This window comes from Rhamphochromis longiceps, linkage group LG17 (assembly GCF_057381845.1).
Source record: "Rhamphochromis longiceps isolate RC_006_pf linkage group LG17, R_longiceps_female_GT1.1, whole genome shotgun sequence".
NCBI classification, from domain to species: Eukaryota; Metazoa; Chordata; class Actinopteri; order Cichliformes; family Cichlidae; genus Rhamphochromis; species Rhamphochromis longiceps.
This window is the reverse complement of record NC_140573.1, coordinates 20,680,322-20,702,928: the sequence shown is the minus strand read 5'-3', so window position 1 is coordinate 20,702,928 and position 22,607 is coordinate 20,680,322. Positions and strand designations below refer to the sequence as shown.

The window sequence follows — 22,607 nt, the reverse complement described above, 5'->3', positions numbered from 1 at the left end:
GAGAAGGTGCTGAAAGGTGACTGTTTGTCCTGATGAACGAGAGTCATACAATCAAAACTGTAGAGTCCTTACAGAAGAGAGATTAACTAGGTAATCAAAGCTGAAGTCTGCTTACTGAGGTCCTTGTATTCAACCCTGGCAGTTTTATTGAGGATGTAAGCCACTGCATTAGGCAGCATCACCAGCAACATCTAATAATCCTATAACAATCTTGGTATTGTCGACCAGTCGTGTCCTCTAAAAGTAACTTACTTTTCACACACTCCTCCTTAACACCCTTGACAGTTGCACATTCACTCTGTTCTTTCTTCACTTATCTTGCAGTAAAATTTTAGCTGTCACCTCATATTTACCAAACAGATTTAAGCATGCTCATAAGTGATGAGTTCAACCTGCATTTTTATGACCAATAGAAGGAGGCCCATGTTCAGTTCTAAAGAAGTTTTTCTAAAGAAAACAACCCTTTAGCTCAGTCTTCAGTCTATGAACTATTTTTTTCTCTGATACGTTTTATGGTCCAAAGTGCTTATGTAATATTTAAGCAAACAGGAAATCAAGCAGGACCTATCTTACCATGTGGTTGGTAAGTCTTCAACCAATGGGCATCCAGCTATCTTCAGTTTTTAAGTCTTTTTGTGGTTTTGTGACACATTTCTCAGGTTGAGGGTTCACAAAGAAGGCTATGAGCCATCAGGGGATTTCATGGTAGCAACTTCCATCTTATATATACAGTCTGTAATGATTTTCATTATCACTCTGCTCATCTAAATATAAAAAAAAATCACTAAAGGAAAGGTTCTACTTGTGTAATTCTTTGGTTCTATCTTCAGTTGATTTCTTTGTTTTTAGTTTTGTGCAGTTTTCAGTGGAGTGTGCAGTTAAACTTTTGTGGGGCTAAGTTTGTTGATGCATGTAAGGAGGCCTTTGTGTTATGAATAATCCATTAATTTACATAATAATGAAATCTCTCTGCCAGATGTGCAAGCTTTACAGTGGTTGGCAGTGGAAATAATACCTGACCTCATATTAAACTTCATAGAAAAGCTGCTGAGGTAGATTTTTTGACCCTTTTATTATTTTGACAGTTGTCACTTTGATGATAGATCACGTGCAGCATCAGTGACGTGTGACACGAACGAGTCTCAGAGCTGATGTGGACTGATAGCTGATGGATGATGTTTAAAAAACAATGACAAATAAACAAATAAGAAAACAGATAAATGTCCAGCTGGAGTTGCCATGGTGACTGCAATCCCTCTCTGCCTTTATGTCGAGTCCCGTCAGTGTTTTTGCAGCGTGGTAAACAGGAAGTCTGTGCAGGCTGGATGGATTATGGTAATGTCCCAGAGGCCAGGTGCATGATGGGAATGGAGATGAATGTGTGGAGGCTGGTCGGGTTGGAAATGAGGCAGATTATGGAAATATGATGGTCTGGAATTCAGACTTTCTTTGGCAGCTCAGAGACTTAGCGAGTCTTATCTCAAACAGATTGACTTTCCGTGGAGTCTGCCCCTGTCATCTTGTCTGTCTGCCTCTGAAAATTTAAAACCAGCAACCAAAAAAAACAGTATTTCAATACAAGAACATTCACTTTCTTCACCTCCTCTTGTGTGTATGAGTCAGTCACTGTGATTGACATCCTCTGTAAAGGTCACTGTTCGGCGTCAGGCTGAGCTCTCTCACTGAACATCAATAATCAGAATCAAAAACAAAAAGAACCCTAATATTACTCCTGAGTTCACTTTGTGTCCTCCACCACCCTGCCTCATTAATATTCATGAGCTGTGGGCGTGAGCGAAGGTCAGTGCAGGTGCCCACCCCTCACCAAAAAGCATCATGAATGTTAATGAATGCACAAAAGAAGCTCTTTAATATTGATGAGGCAGTGGATGTAACCGGGGCTGCTAAATAGCTCAGGTTAGAGGCCATGTTTTTGTTAATGTGTTCCTAAAGTGGTGCTTTTTAGGTTGAGGGTTAAACAATGAGGGTTAAAGATCAAATCTTCATTAAATCTATATTTACATTAGCTCAAGGGTCCTCTGTGTGTCCTGAAAATCTACAGAAATACTGAAATCAAAGATTCCGTACGGAATGGCAAGTGTGTCAAAAAACAACAAATAATTCATGTCTTAATTCAGTTCCTGGAAATATTCATGATGTGTCCCTGTTAAGGGAAAAGACACAAAAAAATACCTCAAAAATATGAAAAACCAGAGAGAGGATTTGTGTTGATTGTTGCACTGAGATATTAGAGTCCCCAAAAATGACCATAAAAAATTCCTTCAAAGAATGACAAAACACTCTTACCAGACTTTAAAAAGGTCTCAACTGTTGTGCGAACATGGTCTCCCTCGTAGTCGCTAATGAAGACTAGCTTTTCTCTACTTTTTGCTTAATCATAGATAGACCTGGATTAGTAGAGTGCAGCAGAAAATACAGCAGAGCTGCTGTTAGAGCTGTTAGCTGGTTTCTTTCTTTCTTTCTTCAAAGTGGATCAAACATAATAAACTCACACAACATGAAAATTTAATCAAACTGTTTGACAGAAGAAAACTGTTATTTTTAAGACACTCAAGTCTAACATTAGCTGATGTAACTTGTAACCAGCTGCTGTTGTTGTTTCGCCAGCTCGTTGTCAGTTTTCTGGAGACGGGAGGATCCCATGTCTAATCTCTTGGCAATAATTAATTGTGACAGTGTTGTGAATAAGTAAGCATGTTTATGCACATTTTCATGTGTTAGAGACCTGACTTCATTTCAGGAGTTGTCTGTTTTCTTTGTGCTTTCACTTCTGTGATGAAGGGAACTCTTCTTAGATGATAAAGCACGGTCCAGACACAAGTTAAAATTTGTCTCCACTGTATGCAAATGCCTATGACTTGTCTTCACCTTTGCCTTTTGTATACTACATATGTGGCTCAGTTATTGTGCATTTAATATTTTTATTTTATTTTAAATTAACTTGACTGACTGTACCTTTAAAGTCTTTAATGTATTTTCCATTTGCTTCATGTTTTTAGAATTTTAAGAATAACTGTCTCCTCTTTACCAAGATGTTTTTGCCTTAACACTTTTCCCACTACTCATTTTTTATCCACATCATCTCTCCTCAGGGCGGGGTACCTTCCACAGGGTGTTCCTTTGCAGCTGATTGGCTATCTGCCAGAGGAGACGTCCTTCCTTCCATGGCACGCTGCCAGCCGAGCGCTCTACCAGCTGGACAAACTGCTGGACCGCACAGACGAATACAGGCTGTTCAGTGTAAACAACCAATCAGTCACAATTTTAATCGATCAATTAACCACTAACTGCTTCTTGTTAGCAGAATAAAACATCTCTTATCATTGTGTGTGCTAACAGGACTACGTGCTGAAGCAGGTTGCATCGCGGTACCATCAGATGGGTTGGCCAACGAATGGCCCCGGCACAGAGGGCAACGTCCTGCAAGCATCCTACCAGACTGAGTATGCAGCAGACAGACATTCCTGTTGGTGGTATTGCACTAACAACACTCAGTCAGTCAGTGGAAGGCAGTGCCCCTTTAACAACATTTGTTCTTTGACTGAGAAACACCGTCGCATCATTGAAACAGAAAACAAAACGTAGTTCAGCATTCTAGCAGCCTGCTTATTCTCTTTCCTGTCACATCGTTGAGCAGAATTATTCATGTCAGATTCTTAGGTTACTTAACTCAAACTAATGAATCAGAAGTCAGCCGTATCTATGTCCAGTCTGGACAGAGGTGAAAGTTGTGGTTTAGCTTAGCTTGATGTTTGTTAGCTAGACTGCAAATCATTAATGGTTAAACGTGTTGATTTTAGGGGGATTTTTTTTGCTGACAATGAAGTTCAGACAAAGTAATATCTACCTTCTATGACTCAAACCTGGAAATCTCAGACCATAAATTTAACATAAAGAACCACCAGTCACCCTCCACAAAGTTATTAAGCACAGAGTGCTGTGACCTTTAAAAAGATCAGCTACTGCTAGCTAGTAAGTATTACGCTGCCACCCAGAATCTCACAGTATGCACTCCAAATAGAAAATGCAAGAATGCAATTTGAGACATGATAAAAGTTTAAGTATTAGGCTGGAATAATCTCTGTGCTACATGTGAGTGATGTTCTGTGTCCAGACAAGAACCTATTGTCCATAAGATGTTTCTTTGAGCATTTTTTTCTTCTCTATGTCTATTCAGGGAGTTGCAGAGAGAGCTTATCATGTTAGCTTGTAGCTTTGGAAACAAACAGTGCCACCGTCAAGCCGTTGCCTACATCTCTGACTGGATCTCCAGCAACAAAAACAGGTACAAATACACTCGCAGACTGTTTCATTTAATACTTGTGCCAAACTTGGTGCTACATGTGAGACTGGAAGCCATCTATGGATAAAATAGGTGTGTAAAGGACTCATTTTAGGTGGAAGGTGATTATTCAAAAAGCCACCAGTAGTCACGTGTTTGCCTCAAACGATGCAACATGTAGAGATGTCTCAAACTAATGTCAAAAATTTAACTGAGCAAAAAATTTGCATCGTCCCAAATGTACAGTGATGGAGACTCTGCAGGGAATGCGACTTCTGGTGACATCAGTCTGAGACCAAGTGGAACAAAAATTCATCTGTTGGCAGCTAACATCTGTTCATTAGTTTCAATCACTGTTTGGGGGGACAAAAGACAAACTTTCCTTCTGTTAAATCTGAACAAAGGATCATTTTTTGAATGAACACATTCAGTGTTTTTAATATTTTCAAAGAGTTACCCAAACGTTTTCATCAGTAAAGATTAAGTTTGATGACCTCCCCAGTACCGTTAATGACCTCTCTTGTCTTTTATTGATCCATTTGCTTCTATGCTTTCTTTTTCTGTCATTCCTTTTGGCTCCAGCTCTCTCCAGTCACGTGCTGCTGGCTCCTGCGTTCCCTCTGTGTCCTTAACAAGATCTGCAAAATTAGATTTCAAACTGCAAATTAAATAGAAACAGATGCTGGAGCTCTGCACAGGACAGCAGGGAGCTGATGATAATAGGAGTTGTAAAAAACCCCAAAAAACCCCCCAAAAAGCACAAAATGAAACCGTTTCTACTCCATCCAGTTGAAAATGTGATTGGATCTAAACAATAGATGAATCCTCGCTAATCTCTGACATGTGCTTTTTTCTAAATAATAATCACCACATGCCGCAAAATATTTCTGGACTTACAGCATACCCTTTCCATTATCTGTGTTTCTCAGTTCTAGCCTTGTCTTTTAAAGTTCGGTTGTTTACAGTGAACCAAATGGCACCCATTTTCTCTCCTCACTACAACACCACTGTGGCATTTTCTCACATTTTGGAAGCAGTCTGGAAATGCTTCATTCTCTTAGGTAGAAAAGTGCCAGATAAATCTACATTTATGCAGGATTAATCCCTCCAGGGGTGACTTTTTAATATTTCATGCTCTATTCACTAGTTTTTAATCCCATATGGAGATCACATGTATGTGATCTTCCTCCCCATGCCCGGGTATTAATTAAAAACCTGTTTTGAATCAAAATGCTGCAATAATTGCCAGGAGAGAGAGCTCATCTGACCTCATTTCATAGGTACACGAACTTCTTACTGTCTACCAAGTCGCCAAAGAAAAACTGAGAGGTAGGGTTGGGACTGCGTTGCATTTTAGCCAAGTGCTAATGAAAGATGGTACTTTTAAAATCAGTTCTTCTATGCAATAGTCACATTAGTGAAAACAGTCGCTGGCTGAAGCAAAACGAGACTATGAAATAGCTGCTTTGAAAACAGGGACCAGGTCAGCAGCACTCACCAGCTGCAATGTTTGAACTGACTTTGATGCATCAAGAGGATAAAAAGGCAACACGTCAGAATCACCTCCTGTCAGTGTGTCATTCAAAGGTGTCAAGTTACCAATTGCATGCAATTTGTCATAGAATATGACACATTAAAATTGCACATTTGTTGTCTTCTAATGCAACTCTGTTGCTGTTTACATACACAGGAATGCATATCAAAAATTAACATTAACAAAAATTAACAAAATTAACAACCCTAACTGTTCACAGTAAGAATCCACATTGAGCTGTGGTTCAAAGTGGTTACTCAGAGGTAGAGGGTGTTGGAAGCTAAACCAACCAGTTGGTTGACGCAATTGCTTGCAATCATTCAGCAAAAAACCAAAAGATTCAGGGCCATAACCAGGTTTCCATTTCACTTTCACTCTCATGTGAGTGGATCATTGAATGCATTAACATTTGATCATGCCAAAACATACACCAAAGAGTAGTTCTGAATCCAACCCTGACGTTTGAGCCTACATACAGAGACAGAAGTTTTTTTCTTTTCTAAACTTTACCTGAACTCTAACCTCTTTTTCATGATGTCAGCCCTTTTTTATTCTCCGTTCGGCTCTAATTATGATTGTATAGTTGAAATTTCACATGTAGTCTCAAGCACTTTGTGTAGTCAGTGAGAGTAGAAAAGTGCTGTAAAAATGGAAGTAGATTATATTACATTACAATATGAATTAGAACTGACAGTTATCAACTTACTTGCACTTACAACACAAAGCTGAACACGTTCCTACTGATCTGCAGGAAAAAGAAAAGGAAAGAAAAAGAACACGTGAAGCTAAACTTTGCTTGTTGCTTGTTCATTTTAAAGCTGCCGTCCCACAGAAATGTGCCTTCATATAAATGAACACCTCCATTTCATTCATATATAGTTTTTGGGTTTTTTTGCTGTTGTTGTTTTTTATTCGAAATCACCTGCTGTGATGTGACTCAGACAAAATAAAATTAAAAAAAAAATTCTGGTCCAGAACAATGAGCTGCTAATATTTTAGTGCCTACATCCCTCTGGAATATTAATCATGTCCTGCGGGGGTTACTTTGTAAATTAACCATCTGAATGGCTCAAAAATGATCTGCTTTTAAATGAATCTTATGCTCTTATGCGTCTGCAGCCATCAATGGATTATGTGGTTGAGGTTTCAGGGACAACAATGGACTGCTAGCCCCCCATTAACCCCTGTTACTTCCCTTTCTTGCTTTGTGTTTATTATTCTTCTGCCAATTATTTTAGGAATATGCAAACAAAGAATCTGAAACTGAGCTGAAGTTGTGCTGCAGAGTTTCAGCCTTTGTGTCCAACACGTTGCTTCAGACTGAGATTCAGATTCTTCCTGATGGATTTTCATGAAATATGGTTCAGACATTTATGGTTCTGGGGTTTAATGTCAGGTTGACATTTGCTGTTTCGGGTCAAATATCTCGACTACAGTTAAATGGATTCCCATGACATTTGCACATTTATGTCTCCATTAAGAGGAATTGTCATAACTTCATCATCTGGCCTTTAATCTAGCGCCGGTACAAAGTGGGCGCCAAGCAGTTTGACACATTGATTAATGATTGGAGTCTGGTTAAATGAAAAAAGGAGCATAAATACACATCTGTAACAACATGCAACCACAGTTCTCTGCATTAAAATAATGCACTGTCCACACGCCTCCTCCAGCTGCATTCTTATACAATGTTCCCTTTAGATGAGAACCAGTAACCATAACTGGACAAAATGGAGTCAAGTTTGGTGTGCCTGACTCTAAATCCCTCCCCAACAAGTCAAATATTAAATGTGAAAGTGCCAAAAACAGTAGTTATGTTAAGGGCTGGTTTTAAAAGCAATCAATGCCCATTCGATCCCATTATAATTCCAAACACTTAAAAAACACACACACACTTTATGGAGACAGTTTGCTAATCGAGCTAACTAGCTGATAATTTAGCGATCAATCCTCTTATCTAAATATGGTAACCTCTAGATCCAAAAGGTGACATGTGACTAATTTTGATTGTTTAGTCTAAATGTGAGGGTGGATATGTCCATATTTTATACCCAATAGTCTACAGTCTGCTGTAAATATGAATGACTGGGGAATTTGGTCCAGCTAGATCCTACTTTCCCAGCTGTTATGATGTGATTACATTTGTTCAAAATGTCACTCTGCTGCATTGTTTTTATCCTTCACGACTATAGTGGAAAAAGAATAATCATAAGCGATAAATAAGCTAGCTGTAATGAGAGCTTCAGTCTGATTAAAGAATATTCTGCCCATGGAACTTCTGATGGTCATCTCTCTGCAGGTCAACAATGGCAGCACCACAGACTGAGGTCATGTGTCTTTATTGGGTACTTTAAAATGTTTTATCAGACTGACAGGGTAGTTTTCTAATTTCTATATGATATTTAGACTGGAACGTCAGACATACAGACACATGGGCAGACAGACAGAGCAGATGGTGAAGAGCCATGTTTACCATCAGAGTAGGCGTTTGATCCAGCGGAAAAATATTTCAGAAGAAAGATGGAGCTTTAGGACATAAAACATCCTGTGCAAACTGTTAAAACACATCCACATACAAAGGGAGCTCGTTAATGGGAGCTAAGCCATCTGGGTGGTTGATTATATGGAGAAAATGCAACATTAGGAAGTTATTTTCATTGTGCAGGTGGCAAAATAGATGTAGTAGCAGGAGGACAGCACAGAGTATTACTTAATGTTTTACATGATTAATAACCTGGTAGTGTTATCTGGGTAAACACACTCGATGTCATAAATACACTCGAGTGCGCAGTGTTTGGCAGCTGTCACCTGAGAAGGACTTTAATGCTACAGTCAGCAGTAATGTGGAAGTTAGCCAACCTGTGTGTGTGTGTGTGTGTGTGTGTGTGTGTGTGTGTGTGTGTGTGTGTGTGTGTGTGTGTGTGTGTGTGTGTGTGTGTGTGTGTGTGTGTGTGTGTGTGTGCTGGAGCTTGCTCTTAAGTGGAGCATCTCTAAAATGATTTCCCAGGTCGCTGAATGATGTAATTGTCCCTGCATCACTCACTCTGTGCTCACACTGAATGCACGCACACGCACACAGTGTTATAGTCCACAATATTATTTTGCTGCCAGTTGAGCTCACTGTATTGAGATGAAAGTTTGGTTTGCTGACAATTTAGGTCAGGTGCACGCACATCTACACACACACACACACACACACACACACACACACACACACACACACACACACACACACACACACACACACGCACAGATACTTTATAGTGTGAAAGAAATGTTCACCTTTTTGGCTTTACTTTAGATGATTCAGGCCAGTAACCAGCTGGAACACGAGGTCTGTGTGTGTGTTGGTGTTTAACCCTGTGAGGTCTCAGACATGGTGGGTAAAGTGTGTCATAATCTCTGAAGGTGACTGGTCACACTCCTTATTTGTATCCTCGGATGCTGTTAGAGTAGCTTTGCATGATTTTCAGATCAAAATGAGCTTTATTTTATACCTGACCTTGGTGCAGCCCCTTAGAGCTTGTTCTGTAACATGTCTACCTTTCAAGGATGCTTCTTTCTGATTGGCTGATCCTTGTGAACAAGAGTCAAACTGCAGCAGTCTGCAATGACAAGCAGGGTTTCCTCTTATCCAAGTATCTTCAGGGTTAACCCAGAATTTTCTGTACCGTGAAGATGGTTCACTTCAACATGTTGGCTTATGCTGCAGACCAAGCAGGTGTCACCACCTTTAACCTATCAAATCTCCAGAAAATAGCCTCAGTAATCCTGAATCCTTCTGTGTATGCTTAGTAGTGTCGAAAGTTTGTCATTTCTGTTTAGAGTCTTTGTTCTTCCTCGATGAGCATCGGTAACGTTCAGAAAGTAAGACAAAACTGTATTCATTTTTCCCCACTGGCTGCAGACATTTTTTTTAAATTTATTAGTAACAGTATTTGATCCCTATCAGGGCACTTGTTTTATTTTATATCACATTTTACTACATTTCACACGTAGCCTAGTCCAAGGCTGCATTTGAATTCTGTTTGATGTTTATTCTTCAGCACCGAGGCTGTGGATGAGCAGATAAATCTAAAACCTTTTTCACGTAAATAATATTAATAATGTATACTTTATTGATCCACGTGGGTAAATTACTCTCTCTGCATTTGACCCATTCACTCAGTGAAGCAGTGGGCAGCCACTAAGCAGGCGCACTGGGGAGCAGTGTGTAGGGACGGTACCTTGCTCACGTCTTCGTACTGTAATCAGATAGAGAAACCCTCAGATTATCTTAGGGGGTTTCATGTGACCACGTATCCTGATTGCCGATGTTAGGGTGAGTGGATTTAGACACCAGAAAGATACCCAGATATGTTGAACTTAATTCGTGGTGCAGCACCCAGGTTGGCGTGCATGAGATCACTGCAGTTGTGTCTAAAATTCTTCACTTATTCACGACTCTTTGAAACTACATATAGCTCATCTGCATTATGGGGAAAAATCCAAACACCTGCCAGATAATTTTCTCTGTGCTTTTAGCTGACATGCATTTTTCTCGTGAGTATCTGTTATTATATTTAGCTTGTTTTTTTTTAACTTACATTAAAAGTGATGATGGCATCCAATACATTTTCCTAGGTCCCATCTAGGACGCTGAGACACAACATGAAATGGCATCCTAGTCTCAACCTGCCACAAAAACAACTTTTCAATTAAAAATAGATGTTGTATTTATTATTCAGCAGATTTGCAAACACAGGAGTGTGAATTAGTGTCGAGGTGAGCTAAGGACAAAATAACTAACTAGCAAACAAAGTTGTGTGCAGATACAGCCTGAGATAATCTACTAAACACATCTCCAACATAAGCAGGTCACGGCTGTTCACTCCTTCAGATCAAACTTCACAGGTTACAACAAACACTGGAGTGACAGGCTGGGAGATGAGGAAGTGAATGATCCTCTGCAGGTGGCAGCCATCTTGGCTCCTTATGTAGGATGTGGTCGTCAGGCTGTAGATTAATTAGGACCACTTAGCACTCACACTCTAGGACTATGTATACTCTTTCACAAAAGAAGGAATCGCCATTCACACAAAATATGAAGTAACATTTTCATTTGGTGTTGTGAGTTACTTCAAGTAAACCATGTAAGGGACATTAATAGATTTGGACATTGTGGGTGAATTAAAACAGTAAAACAAAGAAGAGTGGGCTAAAAGTCCTCCACAGCAACATGAAAGACTCATCCCTGGTAAATAAGTCAATAAATCATGCAGACCAAAAGACTGATATCTTCATGTCACGCTAATATTTTACCGTCACTTAAAGTTGTGATATAATATTAGTGCTCAAACCAGTGGAATCTTCAGCCTCTAAGCAGTTCTTCTCTGGGGGATTCTTTCCAGTCGCAGTGTAATTGTCTTTCTCTGTGTGAAGTGAAGTGATCAGGCAGGTGTTCTGACTTCGCCTAATGAGTTTGTGATTTGTTTTTGTCTCTTCAGAGGTGTGTCGGTGTAATTGCTCCCCTGGAAATAAAACTTACACTCAAGTTTCACTCAACATTGTCTTTTTCATTCCAGGCAGTTGTCAGAGTTTTAATTTGGCATTTTAAGAGAAGAATGCATGATGAGAAATAAAGAAAAGAATAATGGGTATTCTTTAATGTTAGAGACTAGTGTAGGCAGTCCTGTGAAACCTAACTGGAACTTAGATGAATATATTCAAGGTTTCTTTCAAATGTTCATCAAAGTTATATTTTCAGTTCAGCACAGTAATGGGCAAATCTGATCTGACATACAGTAAATAAACATGACCCCCCCCCCCAAACCTGCTACAGAACGGTCTTAGACTTTCTCGTCTGAATTTGACCTTCGGACTAGTCTTATTGAAATCTTGTGAGACCAGGTTCTCCTCATGCAGAAATAATCTTTCAGTAGGCATAGATCTAAAGTTTTAAATAGATAAATAAATTATTAGGGAAGTGCTTCAAGGAGAACAGAGACGAGCACAGGTGTTACATCGGGTATGACCTTCCACATTCTGAAGTTTATTCTTTCACAGAGATTTACCTTTGTGCACTTTCCTACAGCTACTCTATACAGAGGAACACAGTGAAGTTATTCTGAACTAGACAACAAGCAGTCAGGTTGTCCTTGAGGTCTCCACAGAGGCAGAACAGAACACGGTCAGGTTATCATCCCCCACAAAGGCTCCACTGGGCCCAGCTCCTGAAAATAGTGAGAACTTGCCAAATAGAGAGGTCATCTCTAAAAAAAATATACACTGTATATACTCAACAGACACTTTATTAGGAACACCTTGCTAATACCAGGTTTTACCTCCTTTTGCTTTGAGCTGCCGTAACTCTTTGTCCTACAAAGATAACATTGATGACTTCCTCTCAACCTTTAATGAAGAGTTTTGACAATTCAGTATATATGTAAATGTGGTTCAACAACCATTAGAACGGTTTCTGTGTAGCTACATAGACAGACCACCATCACCAACTTCTGATTCACACTCAGTAGATAAGCACACCTGAAATATGACAGAAGCTGCTCAGTTTAGACAAGAGCTTCAGGGGTTGTCCTTGCTTTAAAGAGGTTTAGAGTTTATTCTTGATGGCACAGATTTAACAAGGTGCTGGAAACATACAGTGGGGCAAAAAAGTATTTAGTCAGCCACCGATTGTGCAAGTTCCCCCACTTAAAATGATGACAGAGGTCAGTAATTTGCACCAGAGGTACACTTCAACTGTGAGAGACAAAATGTGAAAAAAAAAAATCCATGAATTCACATGGTAGGATTTGTAAAGAATTTATTCGTAAATTAGGGTGGAAAATAAGTATTTGGTCACCTCAAACATGGAAAATCTCTGGCTCCCACAGACCTGTAACGTCTTCTGTAAGAAGCTTTTCTGTCCCCCACTCGTTACCTGTATGAATGGCACCTTTTGGACTCCTCATCTGTATAAAAGACACCTGTCCACAGCCTCAAACAGTCAGACTCCAAACTCCGCCATGGCCAAGACCAAAGAGCTTTCGAAGGACACCAGGAAAAGTATTGTAGACCTGCACCAGACTGGGAAGAGTGAATCTACAATAGGCAAGCAGCTTGGTGTGAAAAAATCAACTGTGGGCGCAATCATCAGAAAATGGAAGACATACAAGACCACTGATAATCTTCCTCGATCTGGGGCTCCACGCAAGATCTCATCCCGTGGGGTCAAAATGATCATGAGAACGGTGAGCAAAGATCCCAGAACCACACGGGGGGACCTGGTGAATGACCTGCAGAGAGCTGGGACCAAAGTAACAAAGGTCACCATCAGTAACACACTACAACGGCAGGGAATCAAATCCCGCAGTGCCAGACGTGTTCCGCTGCTGAAGCCAGTGCATGTCCAGGCCCGTCTGAAGTTTGCCAGAGATCACATGGATGATACAGCAGAGGATTGGGAGAATGTCATGTGGTCAGATGAAACCAAAGTAGAACTTTTTGGTATAAACTCAACTCGTCGTGTTTGGAGGAAGAAGAATACTGAGTTGCATCCCAAGAACACCATACCTACTGTGAAGCATGGGGGTGGAAACATCATGCTATGGGGCTGTTTTTCTGCCAAGGGGACAGGACGACTGATCCGTGTTAAGGACAGAATGAATGGGGCCATGTATCGTGAGATTTTGAGCCAAAACCTCCTTCCATCAGTGAGAACTTTGAAGATGAAACGAGGCTGGGTCTTCCAACATGACAATGATCCAAAACACACCGCCCGGGCAACAAAGGAGTGGCTCCGTAAGAAGCATTTGAAAGTCCTGGAGTGGCCTAGCCAGTCTCCAGACCTCAACCCCATAGAAAATCTGTGGCGGGAGTTGAAAGTCCGTGTTGCTCGGCGACAGCCCCAAAACATCACTGCTCTCGAGAAGATCTGCATGGAGGAATGGGCCAAAATACCAGCTACTGTGTGTGCAAACCTGGTAAAGACCTATAGTAAACGTTTGACCTCTGTTATTGCCAACAAAGGTTATGTTACAAAGTATTGAGTTGTATTTTTGTTATTGACCAAATACTTATTTTCCACCCTGATTTACGAATAAATTCTTTACAAATCCTACCATGTGGATTCATGGATTTTTTTTTCACATTCTGTCTCTCACAGTTGAAGTGTACCTCTGGTGCAAATTACTGACCTCTGTCATCATTTTAGGTGGGGGAACTTGCACAATCGGTGGCTGACTAAATACTTTTTTGCCCCACTGTACCTCATACTTTTGGTCCATATTGACATGAAACCATCATGCTACACTTCCATCTTGTTCCACCACATCCCAAAAGTTTTCTGTTGGAATGGTGACTGTGGAGGTCATTTCAGGACAGTGAACTTGTTGGCATGTTCAAGAAACCAGTTTGAGATGATTTGATGGTTATAACTGTGCTCATAAAGGTCAGCAAAAACACTCAGGTACAGTAGGCTGTGAGGTTTAAATGATGCTCTTTTGCTACTATGGGGCCCAGAGAGCACCAAGAAAATATCCCCATAACCTTTACTCCAGCACCGTTGATACAAGGTAGGATGGATTCATGCACTCGTGTTGTTGATACAATCAAAATGCAGCAAAATTTGAGACGAAATCCGACCCGGCAACATTTTTCTAATCTTTTGTTGAGACTGTGAATTGTAGCCTCAGCTTTCTGCTCTTAGTAGACAGGAGGTACATTCAGTGTGGTGCGGAGACATATGATACCAGATTTTCAACAAATAAGGTTCTCTGTTTTCCTTTAAATAAAGCAACTTGAACATCATGTTGAATTAAATAAGACATTAAACATCAGAATGAGACCACAAACTCAGGAAAGTGTTTACTGATGCCACAGATTTTACAGTCTCATAGAAACTTATATTACAGATTTATTTTTCACAACCAGAGGAGCACGCCCTACTGCCTCATACTCAGTCACTTAAATATGAAGCTGCATCCATCTTTTATAGACACTTACACGGATGTGGACTTTGTCAGGTACACATGAAGTTTTTTATGTTGTTTTGACAGTTCAGAACATTTGTGTAGACTTTTTTCCCTTCATGGATGAAATGAGATTCATGGTGTATCAAAGGTCTTGCTCGAAGGGGCTCCAGATCTCGCTCTTATCAATCAGCCTGTACCACCAGGTGTTGCTTTTTTCCTCCAGCAGTCAGATAACTGAGAGACAGTTTGTGTAACCAGCATTCAGTGTGCCAGGTCACCTCACAGATTCCACTTTTATTGCTCTGCCTGCAAATGGTGATACACAGCACAATAATAAATGTTGACACAAGTCGTGGGGTGCTTTCACAGCAGGTTCAAAATAAGAAACATCATTCAGTTTGTGTTCAAAGACTTTACAAAAAAAACAACTTTACAGACATATGACTGACACAAACCCAGCTCATTTTATTTTAATAAACTTTGTGTGCGTTTATTTTCTCTGGTGTCACAGAGAAGTTACAAAAAGTAATCAGCTAGAAGCAACATGAATCAAGACTGCAACTACAACATGTGTTATGTTGTAAATGGAAATAAATGGACTAAAATATATAGTAACAAAACACGCATTTGTGACAATAAAACACTGGCAGCAATAAATAGAGAAAAAATGTCAGATATTGTGTTATTATATCTTGTTCACCTCTTTGCTAATGACGAATCAACTCCATCAGCTGTTTATCACATCAAACGAGTCTGTTATATTGTGATGTTGGATATTAACCTCCTAACACGGTCAGTACCAACTTGTTGATTGTTGAGAGGTTAATGGGTGTTAATTTGTGTTTTTTTTACTGCTGATCCAGTAAGGGTCATGAGGGCAGCAGTCTAATCAGAGATGACCAGACCTTCCTGTGCCCGGCCACTCACTCCAACCTCCTCCAGGAGGATACAGGGGCAGAGTTTTCTATGTATTCAGATAGAGGCTTAGGTTATTATTCTACCTTGTTAGTGTTGAAATAATTGTATTTGTCTGAACAAAGCAAACATCACCATATTATGGGTTCATCTACAGCTGGTGGTAATCACCAACAGAGGAAATGAGGTTCCTCTGTAGGCTGTCTGACCTCTCCCTTAGAGATGTGGACAGAACAGAGCATTATTCCTCCACATCAAAAACAGCCATTTCAGATGATTCAAGGATTTGACCAGGGTGCTTACAGGTGAGATGTTTCAGCATTTCCAACGGAGATTAGACCCGAGGGCACACCCAGAACATGCTGGTGAAATTGAATCTCTCAGCTGGCTTAGGAATGCCTCAGACTCCCCGAAGAAGTAAGTGTTAGAGGAGCTGGAGAGGGAGAGAGAAATCTAGGAATCTCTGCTTAGACAGGTCTTATTTTTGTACCTGTCTATTCATTAAGTAAATCACTCATATCTGGCACCCTGGAAGATCAATATTCAGTTCTAACGACAAGAGCAGCTGGTCGATTGTACAGGTTGTAAACCAATAACAGGGTTAATGAGTATTTAGAGTTGGTGAAAATGCAAATATTGGCCATCCCAACGACTGTGACTGTTTATGAGTCCTTCCATGATTAATATAGCTGAACACTCTCTTTTTTTCCTGTGAGAGAACTTTTAGGATTTAAGTGACTGGCTTCTTTTCACTTTTTCTGGTTGCTCATATTTCTTCCCATGTTGAACATGTTTTTAGTAGTGTTGCTTGGTCTTGCTTGCCAGCACTTATACAACACCACCAACTTTCATCAACTTCTGGTAATTATGACTAAAAGACTATTACGGGGCAGTAGCTTCTGTTTTAGTCAGTTGCAGCTGCGACAATGCGGTCATAACAAGTAACTATGGATGGGAAACACAAGAAACAAGCCTCCTTTACTTTAGTTCTGATCAGTCCAGAATACCATTTTAATGACTTCCATCTCATCAAATTTATAAATAAGAGAGAACATTAGGGTCATCAACAAAGAGTCACTTATGGACTTATTGTTTTGCAATGGAACTGAATGTAAAAGTTCTTAACTGCAACTCTAACAGCCTCAACTTGAATTACATAAAAAACACGCAATCAATTCAAAACTGTTCAAAATGACGAGTTTGGTGACTGCAAAGAAATGCAGGGATCAAAAAGCTTTTATCGCTGCAGCTTAAACATGAACAAAGTTCCACAGCAGTACGGCTCATCCACCCTGCCAACACAGTCAGACTATCTGAATCCACTGAAGCACCAGAACAAATGCCACGGTAGTTCGTGCTACAAATAAAGCAAGGCAGCAGCTACCTGCGACCACAACACCGAAAGTCTTGTGAAGCTTTGCTCTGAGCATTCATCAGAGCAGCAGGGTGACTGGCTAATGTGTTTTTTAGCATCTCAGTTAGAATTCTCCTAAACCTCTACTCAGAATTTATGCATCGCCATCTCTGTCTCGGCTGTTTACTTAGCCGTGTATCTCAAAGTTGGAACTTGGACACTGACTAGAACATTTGCTGTGTTTACTCTGATTAAAGCTTGGCTTGGCAATTGTGAATGCAGCTGAGAAAGAAGCTGTCTGCAGTCAGCACGTATGCTATTCAAACTGAAAATATATTCCAACACAATAAATTTAGAGGTATGCGTGCCAATTAGACTTCCTGAAACTTTCTAAAGTCTCAGTTGTTCAAAAGTGTCTGAGTGTGGCTCTTTCTCTGCATTTTATGACCATAGCAGCAGCAGGAGGAATGTTTTTAATGGAGCTTCTTAATGGAATCAGAATTTCTCACTTAGCACCCAGAGAGCGTCCCAGTTAATCCCGCAGACATGCCTTATCGGGGCTTTTAGTTTTATTACCTTCCTGTCCCTGCAGGAAGGTGGTACTGCAAATAAGTCACATCAAATACTCACATTCCTAAAATGATACCAGACTTTTGCTATACCGGTAATTTGTTGCACCGGGGCAGAGTGGCTTCAGTCAGTGTGATGGTGTGATATTGTGTCCCTGCCCTGTAGGATTCCTCCTAACATCCGAGACATAGTTTACTGCACCGGAGTCAGCCTGATGGACGAGGATGTGTGGGAGTTCATCTGGATGAAGTTTCACTCTTCCAACGCCGTTTCAGAGAAGAAGATCCTGCTGGAGGCTCTGACCTGCTCAGACAACACTTTCCTCCTCAACAGGTAGACATGGCTCGGCTGTCTCTGTCATTGCAGCTATTGTTTTAAAAAACACAACTATCTCATTGAGTGTTTATGAGGTTAAATTGCAATTCATAAAGTCATATGAATCAATATCATTGATCTACCCAACAAATATGCCCTCTTGGGGCCCATGTGAGGGCAAGTGTGGTCAGACCCACGCAGCCCTAATACAAGGGATCATCGCATAGTTGATTTGGCAGACTTTTACACCAGATGCCCTTCCTGACACAACTCTCAAAGGATTTAGGTCTCCCACATCGGGCCCGCATGGATTCTATACAGTATAACCATTTGTTTGTGTCTTTCGAGATGGTCACAGTGATAGACTGACCCATGAGTCTGAATTCTGCTTCACTATTTTTTATGTTTTCAGGAAAGCAACAGCAGTAACAAATCTTCCCGTATGAAATCAGGATTTTGTGACTGAAACTGAAACTTGAGCCAGGAACAATGACCCTGTGCTGGAGGGGAACATAGAGACAGGCCAAGTGTGTCTGAGCATCACATATATGAATGACAGTGGTGGGATAGCATCCTGAAGTGAGATTAAGTTAACCTGTTAACATCCACTGGCATTTGTGTGCCTGTCAGGCTGTGCCAGTATCACAGTCACATCGTGTAGTCTGAATATTAAATAATTCTGCATTGCTGCTATTTTTAATCAGTTTCCTGCTGTGATCTTAATTCACATCTGGATTATCTACCTCCTGCTGTTTGTCTTTAATTGCATCTTGCGTACATGTTCTGCAAATGTCATATAATATTAAATTGTTAAGACCCTCCGGCAGATATGTAACAACATTCACATTTATTTTGAGCTGTAATAGGTGTCTGTGTAAGAGGGACCAAAAACAGACACGTGGCCGATGGGCAGGATGGAATAAATAAATAGAACTTTAATTTTAAAAAAAATGTACTGAAAATAAACAGAACGTGCTGCCGGGAACAGTTTGGTTAAGACCAACTTAGACTGGGTCTAAAAAAACATTATCAGACCAAGAAATGAAGGTAAAAGCCCAAATTTGGGGGACAGCATGGAAAAAATGACTTTGTTCATATTTGGAAAATGGCTCCGATACTGCAGAGTTGTGTCTGTACTGGGCTGTATTAGAATATGACAAACAAACCAGTGAACAATAAAAAATAAAAAGGTGACTAAATCCTACCTGTCAGGTGAGCTCTGTTAATTGGCGGCACACTGACAGGAAAAAATTGCAAATTGACAGAAAGGTGTGTGCAGTGAAAAGATGCCTGGGGGGCGTTACATGTGCTGAAATCCAGCTAGGTTTGTGTGTGTGTGTGTGTGTGTCTGTACACGTGTGTTTTTGTGTGACTGTCTATACACAACACTGTATTTTATCAGGGGCAACTGCCACTATCGCTCATTGAGAAAAATTGCAAGGATGAATTACACACACACTCGTGGTAAGACCGATCAGTGTGTGTAGGTGTGTGTGTGTGTGTGTGTGTGTGTGTGTGTGTGTGTGTGTGTGTGTGTGTGTGTCAGGTATTGATTTTCTACCCACAGTAAACTGTTCTGCAATCAGAGAGGTGGTACTGTATGTTCAGATTGCAACACACACACACACACACACACACACACACACACACACACACACACACACACACCACACACACACACACACAAATCAAAAACCACAGCTCAGAAAGAAGCTGATTGGTCACACAGGAAATGGTTTCAGCAGAGGGGTTGTGGGAAAAGAGAGAGAAAATTGATTTGGTGGTTTAATGAAAAGATGGCAGTTACAAACAATGAGCCAAGCAACACACACACACACACACACACACACACACACACACACACACACACACACACACACACACACACACACACACACACAGGCAGTGAAGCAACAGAAAATAAAGAAAGATGAAGGTAAACTTTGAACACGACGTTGGATGATTAAACATAAATTTATGAAACTCTTTGGCCTGCTCAGTTTCACATCTCAAAGAAAAAGAAAAACTCTCAATTTGATACGTTTACACATCCAAAAGATTGCTCTGTGTGTGATCAACATGTTTCTGTAAATCCCCTTTAAATTCCCTCCAATCCCCTTTAAGCTGGGAGTAGCTCACGTGAGTGTTTCAGAGGACTCTTTCTTGATTTGGCAGAAACATCCTCCGGCAGCTCACAGGACAAAAAAAACTACAAAATGACAGCTTGACCTTTTCTAGCCAGATTACATGAGCTGTTGACCCTCACGCTCCTGGCGAGTGACACACGCGTTAGACTTCACACACTGCGACTCTCACACCAAATCCAGAAACAGAGGCTAAACAACTCTTAATATCTGAACACAAAATACACTTTACAAGTTCCAGTTGCCAGAGGTGCACAGAACTTTCTATGTGAGGTTATTAATCCATGTATGACAAAACTTTAACAGGAGGTAACAAAGTTTATTGAGCGACTTTCAACTTTAAAAGATCCATATTTACATACCACATTGTTTTTTTCTTAACTCTTTACTTCTTGAAAGCTGCTGTCATATTTCATGCATCAGGGAAGGCAGATGGGACAACACTGTGGAAGAGTGTGAGCGTCGTCTTTAAGGGTTTTATAGTTAAATTCAAAGTCAGTATTTGGAGCGAATTTCAGTCTTTATTAATATTGTGATCGTGCCAATATTTGTTGAGCATGTTAATGTGTTAGCATATATGGAACCTATCAGCTCTCCAGGTAGACTTGGTACAGCCACATTCCAACATTTCCATCCTTTTCTTTGTGTCTCCAAGGCTGTTGAACCTGTCTCTGACTTCGGACCTGGTCCCAGAGCAGGATGTGATTGATGTCATCATCCACGTGGGTCGAAACCCTCAGGGTCGGAACCTGGCCTGGAGGTACTTCAGAGAGAAGTGGGACATCCTGAACGCGCGGTAAGAGACGTAAACGATCAGAAAAGCACGCAAGCGTTTTGAAGTTCTTTACATGTAGCACCTGAAATGCCGTCTCTGTCTTCATTTCTGTTCAGATACGGTGAAGCTTTGTTCATGAATTCAAAACTCATCAGTGGAGTCACAGAGTTCCTCAACACTGAGCGAGAACTGAATGAGGTGAGTGAAACAAGTGGTGGTCTAAGATCAGATTTGCACACTGTTAGACCTCTGCCTCACCACTAGGGCTGCTCAATTAATCGAATTTTAATCACGATTACGATCTGGGCTTTCAACGATCATTAAAAATGACTGAGCCGATTATTAGCCCCTCCCTCATTTATCCGCGACACCTTAAAGGCCGGTCCGTGAAAATATTGTCGGGCATAAACCGGTCCGTGGCGCAAAAAAGGTTGGAGACCGCTGATTAAGAGGACCCGAGGGAAGCTCGGAAAGCTAAGCAGAAGTTATTTGGAGAGGAGAGTGACTGCCGTTGGTTGAAAGGAGAGGTAAAAAAAAAAACTTCAGTGGTGTTGCACACTATTTTATATTATTTTTTAAAGTCATTGTTAACCCTTTAAAGCCGGTCAGAGCAGCACGCTCCGTTTTGTGTAACTATTTTTAAATCCCTGTAGAACCTGAACCGTGTAAGCTAGCGCAATAATTTGTTTTGCATACGAAACCGGAGGAGTTGTACTTACATCTTATGCCATCAGCTTGTCCTTGGTCACGGTTTCCTTCCACATAAAGCTTTGCAAAAATTGCATAAAAAGCGCTTGCAGGAACAAAAACATAATATTCCAGAAACACGCTTTGCCGATCCAATCAGCTGTTCGTAACACTTCCCACAGTGAAACAGACGTCAGCGCGAACTATCGCATGTCCGCCATTTCCTGCCCGAAACCAGAAGTGACGTCATTTTCGCGGAAATGTAGTTTTTTACTTGTAGGCCTTAAAAGCCTATACTGGTCATGTTTGACTTTTCTGAATAGTTTCTGGGATGCTTAGAACTCGAATTGCACTGCTGGCAATAGTTTATTTTGATTCACGTGCTGTTTTCTTTGCAAATTTGCATCATAGGATTGTTTTTTTTTTTTGTTTTTCCTGCAGTATATAAAAATTGCTGTATCTCCAAAATAAAACTATGAAGACACTCAAAATAAGTTTCCTGTTGTTGTAAACTATTTTTTGCAACTTTTTTGTATTTAAAGTTTTGAGGGATAAACCTCTTAAATTTCTCCAAGTAGAAATATATGTAAAAAAACAAACAAAAACGATTTTCAAATTTTTTTTGTAGTTTATTGCACTTTTTTGCAATTAATGTACTTACTATGGACTTAATGCATACATATTATTAAAATATGGGCTATAACAGTTGTATAGCAACTTGAAATGCTCCCATAAATGGCACTACAACATGTAAAAAAATAATATAAGCTCTGGCGGACTTGGTTCTATAGTAGGTCTTAAAGGGTTAAATAAATATCGTCAAATAATCGAGATCTCAATTTCAGTGAAAATAATCGTGATTATCATTTTTGCCATAATCGAGCAGCCCTACTCACCACTACATATTTCAAATACAACGAGGGTTTCTACAGACAAAAACATGGCTGTGCCATGGGCTCCCCCGTGTCACCTATTGTAGCCAACCTTTACATGGAGGAAGTGGAAAGAAAGGCTCTTGGCTCTTTTAAAGGGAGAGTACCCAGCCACTGGTACAGATAT

At 40.4% G+C, this 22,607-nt stretch overlaps 1 protein-coding gene across 1 annotated transcript in view; it reads left to right on the top strand.

Moving 5' to 3' along the window:
* Positions 1-22,607, top strand: part of LOC146649644 (thyrotropin-releasing hormone-degrading ectoenzyme-like) — a 281,955-nt gene that overhangs the window by 247,084 nt on the left and 12,264 nt on the right. Inside the window, exons 14-19 of the mRNA XM_085386023.1 lie at positions 3,114-3,261; positions 3,361-3,464; positions 4,199-4,306; positions 17,793-17,960; positions 20,742-20,882; positions 20,978-21,059. Of these exons, the coding sequence (XP_085242149.1) occupies positions 3,114-3,261; positions 3,361-3,464; positions 4,199-4,306; positions 17,793-17,960; positions 20,742-20,882; positions 20,978-21,059 (751 nt within the window). The remainder of the gene's footprint in view (positions 1-3,113; positions 3,262-3,360; positions 3,465-4,198; positions 4,307-17,792; positions 17,961-20,741; positions 20,883-20,977; positions 21,060-22,607) is intronic.